General features: G+C 39.8%; 1 protein-coding gene across 1 annotated transcript in view; it reads left to right on the top strand.

The window, feature by feature from the left end:
• The first annotated feature begins 1309 nt into the window (after positions 1-1309).
• The window catches only part of CNTNAP2 (contactin associated protein 2), a 1157745-nt gene continuing 1141844 nt past the window's right edge, over positions 1310-17210 (top strand). The window contains exon 1 of the mRNA XM_037385402.1: positions 1310-1633. Coding sequence (XP_037241299.1) covers positions 1537-1633 — 97 coding nt within the window. The 5' untranslated portion in view covers positions 1310-1536. The remainder of the gene's footprint in view (positions 1634-17210) is intronic.

The following is a 17210-nucleotide window of genomic DNA, read 5'->3' on the forward strand; positions in this document are numbered from 1 at the left end:
TGAAAATATTTTATCCCTGCTTTGGGGCTCCTCTAAAGAAATTATACCTCTCCATTGCTCAGCTTTCTCTATATAACACCTGAGAAATAATTGTTTTCATTTTTCTTTGCCTCATTGATTGTAGAATAAATAATCCTGGAATAACTCCCCACCCTCATTATTCTGCTGTATCTGGTGAGCAATAACTTTTGGTTCAGCCTGTCTAAGGGCAGCGGCAGGAGGGATGGCGAGGGATGGAGAAGAGCGGGCTGTTGAGATCCCTGACCCGTGCGGTTGGGTATGGCCGGCTTGGCTGTCTCCTTCTGTAGGTGAACAACGCATGGCACCGGGAGGCAGCTTGCTCCCTGGCTGCCTTTGGGAGTGAGGAATCACCCGCGAGCGGCAACACCCGCATGCGGCCCTCGCAGCCTAGCCCCCCGCCGGCGGGCCGCGGCGCCCCCGCACCGGGGCCGCGGTAGGACCGGCCTCCGCGCGCCCGGCGGGGCTGCCGGCGGGCCGGGACGCGGGGGGCGCTGCCACCGCGCTGCGCGAGGGAGCGCCGGGGCCGGAGGCGGGGGGGGCCGGGCTGGGCTGCGCGCCCCGGTCAGCACCGCGGACAGCGCCCCCGGGCCGGCCCCGGCTGCGGCTCCAGCCCGGCGGGGGCGGCGGGTCCTGCGGGGCGCAGGAAGAGGGAGGAGCTGCAGGAAGCGGAGAGGAGGGGAGGGCAGCGCTGAGAGAGGATTTTCCCTTCTGCTGCTTGCCTTTTTTTTTTTTTTTTTTTTTTTTTTGAGGAGGAGGGGGAGGTGGCGCCGCTGGTGGCAGGGTTTCCTCCTGCTGGGGGATGATGGATAGATGAGGCGAGCGGCGCCGAGCGCTGAGCCTGCTCCTGCGCTGCGGAGCGACTCTCCTCCCTCTCCCATTCCCTCGCCCTGCTTCTGCGTGAGTGTGTGCGGCTGCCCGGCGCTGTGCACCCAGTATATATACATCTGAGCCGGGAGGTGCTGCGAGCTGCTCTCGCAGCGCTGCTCTGTGCGGGAGGAAGGGCTCGGCTGCAGTGCTAGCAGCGCCAGCAGCAACAGCAGCACCAACAGATTTCTCCGCCTTCCTCCCTTCCCTTCAGCTCCATCTCCCTTCCCCTCCCTCCCCCCACGTCTTTTTGGGGATTGCTTTTGAAATTTTTCTTCTTCTAGTCTGCAGTGCTTGTTATTTGATACTTAGTGCCTTTTTGTTTGTTTGTTTTTGTTGGGGTTTGTGTTTGCTTGCCTTTTTTTTTTTTTTTTTTTTTTTTTTTTTTACCTTCCTCTGAGGAGGCACAGACACACACAAACACAGAGAAATAAGGGAAAGAAAAGTACCGGGACTTATCCTGCTGCTGCAAACCCAGAGACGGCAGAGGAAGAGGGGGGTTGGCTTCTCCCCCAAGGTAAAGCCCTGCCCCCTTTACCTCCTTGCCACCTCCTCCGAGAAGGGGAAGGAGAGAGGGAGAAGGAGCCAAAGTGGAGAAAAGCAGCTCTTCTGCAGCTGGCATTTGGAGTACAGGGAGCCAGGAAGCGAAGGATGGTTGTGGTTACCCGAGCGGGCTGCAGGGCAGCTCTTTTCCTCTGGATTTTCAGCAGCATCAGCTGCAGAGCCAGGACTGCTCTGTCTGCATCTCGTAAGTACCCTTTCCTAAGGAGCATGCACGATTTCAGCTCTGCAATAAGCCAGAAGGGAATTCCCACAACTCGGGGAGGCTGATTTTTTTGTCTTTGCTGGTGAAGCTGGTGTTTGCTTTGCTGTGTATTTTCATGTCTGTGTGTGCACCGAGGTTTAGCACTGTTCAAAATGCTCCCCATCAGGTCCCTCTTAGTGTAGATAATTTCAGTGGTAGCTGGTGTGGAAAGTTGGAAGACCTGCTCTATGATAGAGGCTTGGTTCTGCAATGGTGTCAGAGTGGGAAAGGAATCAGGCAGAAGCTGTTCAAAGTTTGGGGGTGGTTTTTGTTTGTTTGTTTGTTCTGGTTTGGTTTGGTTTTTCCCCACCTTCCTCAGAAGGCAGACAATTTGCATTTGGAAGTACTTCCACAGTTGTCTGAGGGAAAGGAGATGTGAGCAGTTTCCATAACTAGTGTTTTATCAAGGACCAGCAAGAGAAAATGTCTCATTTGAAGAGGAAAGAAAGATGGTGAGTTGATGACAGAGAACTGAGCCAGGACAGCTGTTCTTGAGAGTGAAGTTTTGCTTCCCACAATAAAATGAGCAAAGGTATTTTAGAGGAGACCAGAAATTGCCCCCTAGGGAGGCAGAAATAAAAGAGAAATGATCAAGCATCTGCTGAAATGCTTAACTTCAGACCGGAGGAGTGCAGAGCACCTATACAGGACCCCATTCTGCTATCAGTGTAAAAATGACAGCGCACTCATTGATTTCAATGGGTGTTAGATCAAATCTTTAACATTGCACTGAGCTGTAGTTTCCAGCAAAACGTTTACAGGTAGATGTCAGTGTGAAGTATTTACTTGTTTCTCTTCAGACGATGTAAAGCGTTTGCCCTTTGCAAAGTATTTTTGAAATGCATACTAAAATGAAGCAGTGCGTTTTTATAGAATCATCAAAAATAGACGCTACTGTTGACTTCCTCTGCTGTTTATAGAGGGAAGAGATGTCCTGACATGTTCCAGATAGATGTGCTGGGGCTGTGTGTCTGTGAATGGGGGCTGATTCTACCGACCAAATGGGCGATTGTCTTAGAATGCAATGTATATACTGCATAAAGATCTATGTGGATCATTAAATTTATTTGTTTGTTTCCTTGGGGGCAGGAATAAACAATGCAATGGAGCACTGCTATGCTTTCTCAGTAGGTTTCTGTCTGTTATCATCTGATACCTATTGAAAAATAAAACAATGTCATTGTTCCAGGATTTGCTTACACTTAGACATTTATTTTGTGTCAACAGAAAACATACAGCAGTGTCTGCATTGTATCTAGGGCTCAGAGGCTATAGGATGTTCAGATATTTTTCTACCTTTGATTTAGGAGAAATATTGATCCTGAGGTTTACTGCTCAGTGCTGACCGGCTATCTAATTTTTCTTCTGAGTATTACTTCTTCATGGTAATTTCTTAGGCTCTGCATAACAGGAATATAAAGCAAACAAAAATAATAATTGGTGACTTAGGTTGTCAGAAATCTGGTTTTAGAAAACAAAGTTCCCTGTACTGCTTTTCTGTAATAGGATTTCTGAGCTTTTTTTCTGTCATTCAGTAATTAGTGGCTGTAGTTTAACTTGAAAATGACCTACAGTGGATTATCTGATTACTCAACAAACAAATCTTTAAGTTTTGAAAGAAGTTAGTTGAGGGGTTAATGGTTGTAGTAACACCAGCAACCCAGAAATTTCACGTATAAGGAATATATATATAATTTTAATGAAAATTTACTCATATATATTCCCATTTTGGCAGGGTTTTTTGGTTTGTTTTTGTTTTGTTTCAGATATTCAAAGATTTCTTTATATTAAATTACCTTCCAAGAGCTTATGCACTACACTTCTTATGTAGCGTATAGCATTTCATTTCTGACTCACTTCTGACAGTGAAATGGAGGTAGATTTGTTTACTGGAAACAGCAATATAGCTAGAAGTACACGTCAACCTTAATATTACAAAAGGAGTATTCACATTGCAGTACATGCTTAAAATTCTTGTAAAGACGCCTGGGTGCTTGGGAAGTGGTGCCACGGTAGGAACTCAAGTGCTGTGTCACAGTGTTTTGGTGCACCACTGAACTGGTTGTTCTGTTGCACGCTTTGATATACAAACTGGTCACTGTACTTATTTTCTGGGATTGTTTATCACTTCATGTGTAACTGCTTGTAAATGGCATTGGGGAATGCTTTTTCTACTTTGAGAAGAGAAAGAAAGCACTTAGGTTTTTCTCTTTTTTTTTTCCTCTTCTTTTTTTTTTTTTTTTTTTTTTTCTTTTCCTTTCTTTTTTTTCCTCATCAGTTGATTTTGAAGATCATACTGGGAATACTGCTGAAAAAAATTGTGTGAAATGCAGCTTTGATGTAAAACTGATTTCCAATCACGTTTTTATTTTCATCTGTATCGCTACTTGACGTTTTGACTTTGAAGTAATTAACAGCAGTAATTTTATTGTTTACAGTATTTCTTAGGAAGTATACAAGATTCATGGTGTACAGTGAATTACGAATCCCTATATATGAGCTTGCTACTCAATATTTTCTTAGTCTGCTTGTGCTGACATAGAAAAAGATACAGTTTTCAGAAAGAATAGAATTGGTCGTCACTTACGTGAATACATTTAATCTCAAATGTTTGTTTACTTTGCAAAGTCAGTAAAACTAGCTCTGTCATTAAAATGATGCCTCTCAGTAATACTGATTCAGAAGTGATCACGTTGAAAGTGTTGAATCTCATTCAGTTTTATCTCAAGATGAAGTGGGTGTTGAAAGCCCATCTTGTAGTACAGTAAACATACAGGGTGATACGGCATCACACACACTAATACTGAGATCTTACTGTAAATTTTATTCAGTGATGTTTTTCTTACCTTGCCAATAAATTCTTTGTATTCTTGCCATTTTTTTGAAATAAGCACAGGGGGATCAAAACTCTTAACTTCTGAAATCAAGGCTAATGAACAGCTCAACCAGGAGAGGTCATCATAAGATAAAAAGTAACATGGAAAATACAAATTTAGTGCTTTATAGTCTTTTCCATGTCTTAAAGATGAAATTATAAGAATATGACTATAGGAAGGCTAACTTTCACCTCTTTTCTTACAAAAAAACCACACAAAGCAGTGACCTTGTCTTCCTAATGGGGATGTTAAAAGGATTCATCATAGGATCATCTGCTTCTCTATGAAAGCAACTCACTTTAGATGTAATTATCTTTCACAGCTAGTTTTTATTTTTGTTTGTGTCTGTTCATGCACCATGCAAACCTGATCAGTACAGAACTATTAAAACTTACCATTCTGAGACTTTCCATGCTTTTGCAGTAGGTCCCATGCCAGTGCTGCAGTTGAAGTTTAACCCCATTTTACGGTAATTGATGCAGGAATCAAATGAAGAGCAGGTATAGTAAATCATGAAGATTTGTGTATCAGCAAAAATATGCATCTTTTAGCCTTGTCTACATGGCACCCAGGCTTTCTTTAATAGCTTGGGTAAAGCAAGAAATGTACTGAAAAAGTGTAATGTCCCTTTTGAAAGAGCAAGGCATTGTATGAGAAACTTCTTTTCAGGACTTCTGGACTAGATAGAATTAGAGAATCTATCCATCCAGTTCATGGTGCTTGAATGTTGCGTATGTGGGTATGTCACATATTCTGTTAGACTCATAGCTGGTGTTAGTTCTCTTCCAGGTAATTTTTTGGACATAATGGTATTTTGTGCAATCTGGTAAATGCCAGTTGTGTTTCTGTTATATCTGGTTAAACTTTCCTAGTTTAGGCCCTGTTGTCTGGATGTAAACTTGGAGATGCCACAGAATTTAGTTTCAAGTATACCGGAACATTTTCATGTAGATTTAAGGTTTAATTGTTTGTCTTACTCCAAGGGTGTCAAAGCACTTACAAATATACTAAACTTTTAAACTGAGGGCCTAAGTTTCCAGTAAGGCCATAGGATTTCATAACATTAAACATATGCTGGTTTTTTTCTTTCTGAACTCTGTAGCTGTAAATTAAACCAAACACATCTGCAATTATATAACAGTACCATTATTTAAGTGCTATGCACCACAATATAATACAATCAATATTCAACAGGCAAACAAGAGTTTGTTAATTGGTTATTATTTGACAACTTTGAACTGAGTTACTCAGGGTGACTTTTACAATGCATATGCTTTTCCTAGACCAATACAATAACCTTACATGTGAATGAAATAGTAACAAGTAGTCTACTGGCATTTCCATATTTGTGACAGCAGCTAGAGCCTGTGTCGGTGCTGAAGAGCCAAAATTTTAGAGTCCTTAACTTCTGTGCATGGAACATAACACAGCCTGACCGCAGGCGTCTGTCTAGGTACAGAAAGTCTGATTCAAAGTTTGATATGGTCAGTTGGCACTGAATCAATTGCAAATGCCATTGAATTAATGTTTTTTAAAAATGGTTTTTGCTGGGGTTCTTTTTGTTTTCTTCTGGGTTTAGTTCATTTATTTTTTTAAACTCTGGTGCGCTAATGTGGAATAAGACACAAAAAGTGCTTCAGTAAGTGGTCCAGTCTGCAAGAAAGTTTGAAACTGAGGTTAAAGTCTAGGAATTGAAAACTTGTCTCTGTGCACATTGGCTGTTTCTTGTGCAGAGACAAGAAATATTTTATGATTATTTCTCTTTTTTTTTTTTTACTCAGGTAATTTTAACGTATTTGAAAGATTATTTCAGTTGATGCAGTCATGACAGGAAATTCTTTATATATAATATATTAATCAGACATTAGAAACTGGAGATCTACTTTGATAACTCTTTATCACCATGGATTTGTGAGAGAATAGGTTTTGCTATAGGAGTTCTTTAGGAATTTCAGCTTGGATCTGTAAATCTTATAAAGAATCAGATCTCATGTTCAATGTGCAGTAAATATAGCAATATTTTAGACTTTCTAATATTCCTAATGGTTGGGGCAATCACAAAGTATGCCCGAACTATGGGGGTTTTCTACATTTTCTACATATGCAGAAGCTGATCTAATTTGACTCATAGGTCAAACACAAGATAACTAGTTCCATCCTGAGGTGTGCCACTGCCCATGCCTGTATTTCCCAAGTGCCAATCATGCTGGGTCTTACAAAAGTACATGGATTGGCAAATACGTTTCAATCACTTCAGATAGAAAATGTTAGAGAGCCAAAATCAGTCCCTCCTCATCAGATGAAACTCTGAGTGACTTTTTCATTTTGTTAGTCTTCAAAATTTTAAAGAATACATTTAAGATTATGGCAGTGTTTAGAAAGAGGTGTTAATTTGATGAAGGCATCGTTCCAAAATCTACATGAACACAGGGTCCTTCTTTTGACATATCAGGAAGATCTGTGGGGCAAGGAGTATGAACTGGTAGCTTGATTCTTCTCCCACCGAAGGACACAGAAGTGCCACTGGTTATAAGGACTGTGTGGTTGTGGGTTTTTTTGTCAGTGTATCCATGATTCAGTCTGTTGGTGTGGGATACTAGAAATGATTAAAAAGTTCTTCACATTTCTGCCTTTGAACTAGCACTGATTTTATCTGTATTACACTTCATTTATTCAGCTGCTTTATTGGCATTGCATAGGTAGATAATCTGAGACCACCAGCTAATTGCAGGACATGCTAAAACTAAATTTGGTAGTGTAGGAAATTGTGGTAATCGGTAATCAATACTTTTGAGCTATTTGCAGTTCCAGCTTTGAAGATATCATAGATATAACAAAAGCACTCCCAAGACTGATGTTTGACATTTACAAAGGACTCCGGTACATCTAGATTTTGATAGCTCTGCAATTTTACAAGCAGCTTTACAAAGTTGAGACCTTTCCTGCCTAAGAAATTGTCTCGGTATTCTTGCGCTGCTGTAGTATCTGCCCATTTCCTATTTGTTCCTTAAGCTTGAACAACTGGTAATTGAGAGCAGAAAAAGATATTGACGTTCACATTTACCTCTTTCTTCTGCCCAAAAATGTTTAGAGATTTTTTGGCTTTACATACTCGTATAGAGGTGTTTTTTCAGATATTTAACGTGAGTGTTCATGCTAAGCCCACTGAGGGACTGATTTATTTAGACTTACAGTTCATAATTTGATGTTAATATTTATCAACATGTAAAATATTGATCAAATATTTTATTTTCAGCTGTGTGCAGACTCCAAAAATATGTTTTAAATAAATCAATGGCTAAGATTTATTCAACATAGCTAGGAACTTTGTTGACATTTGTATTAGTAAAACCTCAGGCTGGGTTACAACTTTAAATGGGTAAATAAAATAAGCAGCTAAAAATACTTTCTAGTAGCCAGGGAGCATTTGAACTTTTCTAGCCAAAGGATTTCCCATCCCACAAACAAATGCGATATCTTAGAATGAAGATTTATTATTTGTTTCTTTAGCATATTTGAGGTCCCTTTTAAAGGGAAAGTAACATTTTAATTTAGAAATGTAATGACCTGTTTATATATCTGTCTAAATATAACGTAAACATTCTGTTTGATTTTGTAAGGCTGCTATATCATTTAATATTTTGTAGCCTTTGCTCAGGGAAATCAGCCATGCACACACTCCATTTCTCTCTACTTTCTCTGTTTCTATGATGTAGAAATTAACTGACTATAAGCATTTTTTGCACCAAGTCTAGAAGTGTGCCACTGTCCATTTTTTTATCACCTAAATGGTGATAAAGCCTTGGCTGTGTCTGTGATCGATTGCTCAGTCATCTTATATACTTACACCAATATTCATTGTAAGGCCAATGAAAACCTGGGATGCAGAGGGAAGGAATACAGAAGATGATCAACAGATATGCTGATGAGACTGAAAGGGTCTGTTTTCACAAGGGGCAGCAGAGAAGCTGATGGAAAGTTTGCCAGGGGAAAAAAAGGAAGAATTAGTGACAACGAATGGAAGCTTAGAAGTATATGGGCCTAATGCAACGGGATGCAGCACAGCAGGCAAGGGAATTGCAATATATTTTAGGTTTTCATGTGTTACCTACTGGGTTTAAATGTCACTGATAAAAAGTTCTTGAAACACAGTTTGAAATGCAGTTAAACTGGGATGTGATTTTACTCCCAGTTATATTTATGGGAAAAATTGCAAGGCTGTGGTTGGGGAAAAGCCTTATGTATTAAGACCAAACCAACAAACAAAAACCCAAAAATCTTTAATTTACAGCCTGTTGACCAGTTTTCAAACAGATCTCTAGATTCTGCCCAGATTGTCAGCGAGACATAGAAGGGTCTTATACATCTTTCATTTTCCCTGAATATAGATGAATGTTCAAGTATCTTTAAAAGGATGAGGATAAATGGAAGAAAAGGAAAATAAATTCATTTTAAAACAAAATTAAAAATGAAGACTAATGGCCTCCCACCATTGTTCTGGACCATGAAAAAAGAAGAGGTGTGGGGGCTGAAGAGAGGTTCTCTCCCATACAGTGACAGTAACGTGTTCCCTTCCTGGTGAGCAGTGGAGTCAGAGGGAATAGCTTGCCCTGTCCTCAGCTTTATCATCACATTAGAGGATGAGTGAGCTTCTGTGAGAGAGGGAGTCGGAAGCATATCCTGCCCAGGGCAGGCTCTGCTGGCTACATGATCCCAAGCTTCAGCAAGCTGTACTCTCTAATGTGCTTTCCTTCAGTTTTACATCCAAAAAAATGATGCTGCTGGGCATACTGTCAGTTATATGATGAATGTCCTACCTGCTTCTTTCCTGGTACAGCCAAGCTGTTTGAAGTGATAGCAGAATTCCCTATAGATTAGAGATGGTATCCATTAGAGTTCCAGCCTTCTTCCAAAAACACATGCTGCCAGGCCACACACCCATTTGCTTCTGCTCTTAATTATTTGCCATTTTTCACATACCTCCTTTCTCATTTTATTAATAGTCTTACTCCCTGCTCTCTGCCCTCTCCCCACCCTTTCCTCCAGCAATAAACTGACTCCACTGACTTGTCTTGGATTTTCATTGATTCATCACCATATCAAGTAACTTGCTGAGCCTGGAACTAAGGGAGATTGTCTTCACTGATTCCTGATTAATTCATCTGTATGTGTAAGCTAAGTACACAGGTAATAACTCAATTGAAATTCCTTCACTGCTTAATTGCTGTGCCATAGTCCTGGCATGTTAAGTCAGATAATCAGATATTATGAATGAAGTTAGGATTATTTTTTTCCAAAAACAATTATTAGAATGTCATCATAAGGAATGCGTTTACTAACTCTCTTTATAATTATGCATAAAATGGACTTTCAGCCTTTAGGTCAGTACAGTGCATATGTATTATACATATGGAAAAAATTACATCAAAGAAATGATGTAAGTCATGCTCCCAAACCTACATATTCCTATCTTATAAGGCCAAGAAGGTTCACTGAACCCAGCTGTGGTGATATGACTGGTTGTGTTATGATCTTCATCTGCTTCAGACATCACAGAATCACAGATTCAGTGAACCACAGAATGGTTTGGGTTGGAAGGGACATTTAAAGATCATCTAGTGCAACTCACCCTGCCAATGGTAGGGACATCTTCCACCCAGTCAGGTTCTCAAAGCTCTGCCCAAAGTGACCTTGAACGTTCCAGGGATGAGGCATCTCCAACTTCTCTGGGCAATCTGTGCCAGAATTTCTGTCTTCTGTCTAATTTAAATCTACCCTGTTTTAGTTTAAAACTGTTACCCCTGTCCTATCACAACACACCCTGGTAGAAAGTCTTTCTCCATCTCTCTTGTAAGCTCCCTCTAAGTATGGAAAGGCCACAATAAGGTGTCCCTAGAGCCTTCTCCAGGATAAATAACCTCAACTCTCTCAGCCTTTCTTTATAAAAGGGAGAAGCCCTCTGACCGTTTTTGTGACCCTCCTCTGGACCTGCTCTTACAGGTCCATGTCTGTCTTGTGCTGGGAGCCCCAGGTGGGGTCTCAGGAGAGCAGAGTAGATGGGTAGAATCACCTCCCTGGACCTGCTGGATCCTCAGATGGTCTTGAACCTGATCTTCTTCTACAATAGGTGGGACATCATTCCCCCGGTCTCTGCCTTGAGATTCAGGGGCCTGAGAGAGATGGGAAATGCACTTGCCAGTGAAAACTTGAAGGAAAATAGTTGTTGAGTACCTCAGACTTCTCCATATCCGTTGTCACCAGATGCCCTGTCGTATTTTTCAGGGGGCCACAGTATCTTTTATCTTCCTTTTCTGACTAACATACCTGCTAAGCTTTTAACACATTTCCTCCCAGCACTGGATGTCTCAGTCAGGAACTATGTTCTTTAGTCTAAGCTTATGACTTTACACATGGCCACATTAAAATGCCTAATGTTTCCTTTTACTAGCTGACCTAGATGTCCCAAGCTTGTGACAGGAGCAAACTTCAAGTCATCTTCAGCTTCAAAAAGTATGAATTTTTCTGCAGTTCAAATAATAAAGGTGTTAAATACCGAAGGGTTAAAAAACAGATTTCTACCAGTTCTCACTAGAAACCAGTCATCTCCTTTGTTATGGTTACATTTTGAGATACTTAGTGTGTCACATTTATAATAATTTTGTATCTTTGTTAAAATAGTGTATTTTATCTTTGTTAAAATTTTGTATCTTTGTTAAAATAGTTAAAATAGTGTTAAAAAAGTCAAATGCCTTTAGAATTTGAAATGCATACTAGTACAGTGTGTGCAGAAACAGATATAAATGCATATATATGCCAATTTGATGTTATTTAAATCTGTCATCTCAGAAAAAAAAAAAGGCCTTACAAAAAAAACCCAAAACACATCAGGATACTTTGACAAGATCGATTTTTCATAAACCCATCTTGATTCGCACTAACTACATTTACCTCCTTTAAATTTTTATTAATTGTGTTCTATTATTTTGTCTAGCAGCAATGTTAGTTGGAGCGGCTTGTGATGGCGCGGGTCATCTTCAGTGTTCGCACACCATGCTTACCTTCATGGTGCCTTTTGGTGTTCCCTTGGTGTTCCCTTGGTGTTCCAAGGGTTACTGCAAATCAGCAATAACAGCGCTCAGAGACCTTCCCAGACATAGGTTGCTCTGTTGGTTTGAAGCTGTCTAGCCTTGTTAGCTTCTCTTTAACATCTTCCTCTGTTTTTTATTAGAATGTAAATTGTTTTGTTGCCACTCTGGGATCTGACTATGCAGTCTCGTTTGTTTTCCTAACACTGTATGGTTTTGTCTTTTCTACAAGATGGGCAATTTCACCACTTGTACATAGCAGTCTTTTGATATGGATCCTTCTGCTCCTCATCTCCTCTCTTATCTCTTGTTTAAAAAAAGCAAACACACCTGCTTTTGGCCTTCTTTTACTTTTTTATTTTCCTTATGTCTTCTGTGCGTAGCCAAATTAAGCCTTGTTTTCTTTTGCTTATAATTTTCCTGTATTTTAAAGATTCTGATTTACTGAATCACAAAACGGTTGATGTTGTAACGGACTGCTGGAGGTCATCTTGCTTTGCTCAAGCAAGGTCACCTAGAGCAGGACCATGTCCAGAGGGCTCCAGATAGTCAACAACCTCCCTGGTCCTCTCTCCACTTCAAGCAGATAACTCCACATCCTCCCTGGACACCCTCTGCCAGTGCTTGGGCAGCCTCACAGCGAAAATGTTTTCCCTGATGTTCAGATGGAACCTTGTGTTTCAGTGTGTGCCTGTTGGCTGACAGGTTCCTGTCAGCCCATTTCTCCAGCCTGTTGAGGTCCCTCTGGATGACAGTATGACCCTCTGGTGCATCAGCGACTCCTCACAGTTCTGTGTCCTCAGCAAACTTGCCAGGGGTGCACAGCACCCAAATGATTAACAAAGATGCTGAACAAGGCGGTACTCGGTACTGACTCCAAGGGTAAACTGTTCCAACTAGACTTTATGCCCCTCTCTGGGCCTGGCCATTCAGCTGGTTTCTAATCCACTGTCTGCTCAGGCAGCCTGTGCTTCATCAAATTTTCTATGGGGACCTTATCGGAGACAGTGTGAAAATCCTTACTGAAGTCCAGGGAGACAATTACCAACTGCTCTTCTCTCATCTACTAGGCTAGTCATTTCATCATAGGATTTTATCGAGCTGGTCAAGCATGACTTCCCCTAGGTGAAGCCATGCTGACTGCTTCTGATGATTTTCTTTTACTTAATGTGCTTGGAAATGGTTTCCAGGATGAGCTGCTCCATCACCTTCCCAGGGACTGAGGTGAGGCTGACAGGTCTGTAGTTCCCTGGGTTCTCCTTCTTGCCCTTCTTGAAGATAGGAGTGACATCTGCTTTCCTCCAGTCCTCATGCAGCTCTCTAAATTGCCATATATGTTGTCAAGCATTTACTAAAGGATTTTTAAACAATTTCCATTTAGATTTTTTTCTGTTAGCACTCATAAGTTGTGAAGAGGTCTAGCTACTGCTGCTACTAAATATACTTAATAATGGATTTTTACCTTTATCAAGGAGCAACCAAAACATGTCATTAACACTAGAAACACAAGTAATACAGCTTTATCATTATTAGAAGTTTTAATTCTGACCTATAAATTAAAATCTTATATGCATATAATTACCTGTCAGGATCGCTGAACCCAGCTACAGTGATATGATAGGTTGTGTTGTACCTTCATCTGCTTCACACATCATACAGTCATAGAATCAGTGAACCACAGAATGATTTGGGTTGGAAGGGACATTTAAAGATCATCTAGTCCAACCACACGGCCATAAGCATGGACATCTTCCACTCGATCATGTTGCTCAGAGCCCCATCCAACCTGACCTTGGATGTTTCCAGCTTTAGGGTATCCACAGCTTCTCTGGGTGACCTATTCCAGTGTCTCCCCACTCTCCTTGGAAAATATTTCTTCCTTGTATGCAATCTATATCTACCCTGTAGGAAGGCTAGACAGCAGCAATAAAAATGGCCTTAAAGAGATTGAAAGAAGATGATTGTTGGTCTCAGGCATAAAGAAGCAATATAATCTTTTCTGACTCAATTCTGGCCTGGTCCCTGCTATTACTTAAAGCCACAAGAGAAGATTCATCTGGATTTTTGGTCTGGTAGGCATATCTCACTGATTACTGATTTGTGCATTTAATGACTTACTGTATCAAGACAAGTCCCACAGAAATGGTCTTCCCAGTCTTCACTCACCTCTTTCTCTGTATTGATAAGGAATGTTTTGTTCAGAATTCTTGTTGTCATAAAGAATATTTATATTCTGAATTAAAAAAAAAAAAAAATCACTCCTCTTTAGTTGCTGAAGATTTACCTTTCATGAAATAGCAGCAAAAGCATTATGTCCATTGTGAAGCATGTTCAGAGATGGGAGTTGATTTTATTTTTTTCCTCACTGGGAAAGGAAATTGCTTTTGGTTTTATAACAAATCTGAAATGAGGTAGCTCAAATGTGTAGTTTCATCATGTTATGATGCCATGTGTGTATATCTTGAGGTGTGGGGTTGGGTTTTGTTTGTTTGTTTGTTTGTTTGTTGTGGTTTTTTTTGTAAAGGGCAAAAAACCCTTCCTTTCCTCAAAAAATGTACTATAATATCAAGGAATCTTCCTGATGGAAACCCAGAATGGACTGACCATATTAATGTTGACCATTTACATATGCTTTATTGACCTGACAGAGGAGAAATTATTTTGCAGAAAGAAAATTAATTTGGTACTTATGTTTTCCTCTGGAACATAAGCAGTTGATAGTAAGAGCCCCCCTTTTTTTTTATCTTGGATTTTTTTTTTGGTTTGTTTGTTTGTTTTTTAACTGACCATATTTCACTGATCATATTTGACTCTCAGAAAAGTCTTTGCTTGTCCTGAAAAATATTGTGAGAAGTCGTGAAAGGCTGAATCATTGTGCTTGAAAGTGCCTAGAGAGGGAGCCCTTCTGCTAGATTCCTGAAGAGTTTGGATCTTGCATACTAACTTAGAAATAGAGCAGCCAGTTCACTACATTATGTCTTGTAAGTAGCCCTGTCTAGTGAACCAAGTTCTAACTCAACTTTTGGTGATGACAGACTTTGACTATAAACAGCTTACCAGAGTACTTCACTTGAGAACATGTATCTGATTTATACAGTTGTTGAGTCCTGCAAAATATAGCTGAAGGCAGTGGGGACCAGGCAAGCCAATGCTGATGTTCTGAGCTAGGGGTACTCAGAATTACAGGCGTATCACAAACCCAGACATAGGAAAAAAACAGTCTACTGAGTTCTGTCCACAAAGTTGTGGCATAAAAATTCCCTTTAATTCTTCTCAGCAAGTCTAGAAAAGAAAGACAGAACCAAACTAGGAAGACCTAGAGATGCCAGTAAGCACTGAAATTTCAAACATGCCTCAGATTCAAAATTCAGTGGAGTGAGGTCAGTTTTTCTAGGCCAGACATGTCCCTCCACATATTCCTCAAAACACTGCATCAGAATCTGTTTGGCCTTTTTTTTTCTGATGTAGGTACATATGCAGTGTCCCTTGGAATTGCCTGAGATCCTCTATATCATAGTATACTGTGAAGTGTTGATGTAGGAATGCATCCCCCAAAATGTTGTCAGATGGCATGGATGAAAGTAGCTGCTACTGAAAAAGTGCACAAGTAACTGAGTAAAAGGGTATAGATGTAAACTCAAAGAAAATGAGACTGAACTGTCAACTGAACTATAAATAAAAACATGTCATAATTATGAGAAATCGCAACAATTGTTCCAAGTCTGCTTGTAGGAGTGAAAAGACCCTTAGCGTCAAATGTCTCATTTCTGCAGAGCCACAAAGATAAGGACAGTGCTGAGAATTTCTCAGAGAATTTTCAGTGGTATTTCAGTGGCATGATTGGTATTTTATCCCCATTCATAGAGTTAAGACAGTACTCTGCTTCCCAAGAAGAAAAATATTGTTTACAAATATAGCCTGTTATTTATTTAGAAATCTTTACTTATAAATCAGTATGCCATGCTTTGCTTTAATAACTGATCACAGAAAGTAACGAACATACAGTTATAAGGGATCTCATAGTAATTCAGACTATAAAGATGTAAATGCTTCTAATAACACACAAACCATTTATATCAAAGGAAAATTGTTCTGGTGTCTGTTTTAATGAGGAGTGTAGTTACTTTTCAGCACTGGTGTTTAATGCTTACAAAGTTTTGTTTTCTTTCTTTCTTTCCATCTTCCTTCTGCCTCAAGCAGATATTTCAATTAATTGAAATGAAAATACTTACATCATATTCCAGGAGATTCTTATCCTTTGATTCTGGCAAAGGAACAAAAGGGGAAAACCAGACATCTTCCTATATATATTCTAGTGGGCAAATCCTTAATAATGTCTGATGTCTGAGATGGTCCCATAAAGAGTTGAAAAGATGTGAATACATTCTGCCTGATGTTTTATGGTAGAAAGGGATGTGGAGACCTTAAGAGCAAGGAGCAGAACTTCCTTCTATATGATGTTCTTGATATTTTTCAGGGGAAAAATTAATGGGCTAGCAGACATGTTTGCAGCACACATGTAATTTGCAGCTGGGGTGTGTAGAAGTCTAGTATGGACGGGAGCTCGCCTAAAATTGTCCAGAGGCTGTGCATAGAGACAGAGAACCTGGAGCTGTGTTGGTTCCATGCAGGTTTTATTGCACATGATGTGTTTTGACCACTTTTGTAGATATAAATGGACTAAATATTCCAACATTTGTAAGAATGAGCCTCAAATGTAAATCTGGCCATGTGTTATATATGCCTTTAATAAGAAGAGAAAGAGTGCTGTGCATAGAACAATGTTTATAACACAACTGATGGCAGCAAAAATTTTCTGTGATAGGTCTCTAATTTCTTTTCAGTAACGGTAATATTTTTATAAAACATATTAAAATTATCCAGCCACATTGTATACAGTGAAATACCCTTTTGACTGTTAAGGAGCATTTGTGAAATCTGACTTTTGTGGAAAGGCACCTCAAAGACTTTCAAAGAAGGAACCTGGTTCAGCCACAGATTCACTCTTCAAATACAAGTATTTTATTGTTCAAGACTTGTTTAAATTGAATTCAATACACATAATCAATCAGGCTGTGAAATGGACTTCATACCTGAAGCCTGAGTTTCTGGGAATAACTCCTCAGCTAGTGTAATTTCTCTGTCTTGAGTAATTTAATGCTTGAAATAATAAGGGACCTCTCTGTCATAAGCTGAGCAAAGATGGGGAGAAAAGATCACATGAAAATGACAGACATTGACTTTTGGGAAAATAATAATAAATAAACAGAGGCCAATAACCTTATTCAAGGTTGAATTGTTAAATGTTTTTTTACTGATTATTTTAGGGAACTAGCTGTGGAGCTAGAATGATAGAGTGTGCTTTGTTGTCTGACCACAGGAACAGGGAGAGTAGGAATTTGGATATTTAAGAGTTTATTGACTTCTGTGTAGTTCTCCTAAAAAATCAACCACCAAGTTTATTTCTAGATAGGATGAACCCTTCAGAAGTTAGTTCTAAGGATTTTTAGTTCCAAAGTTTACATTCTGTTCAATTCAGAGACACAGACACTAATTTGT

This window comes from Falco rusticolus, chromosome 4, assembly GCF_015220075.1.
Source record: "Falco rusticolus isolate bFalRus1 chromosome 4, bFalRus1.pri, whole genome shotgun sequence".
In the NCBI taxonomy this organism is placed as follows: domain Eukaryota; kingdom Metazoa; phylum Chordata; class Aves; order Falconiformes; family Falconidae; genus Falco; species Falco rusticolus.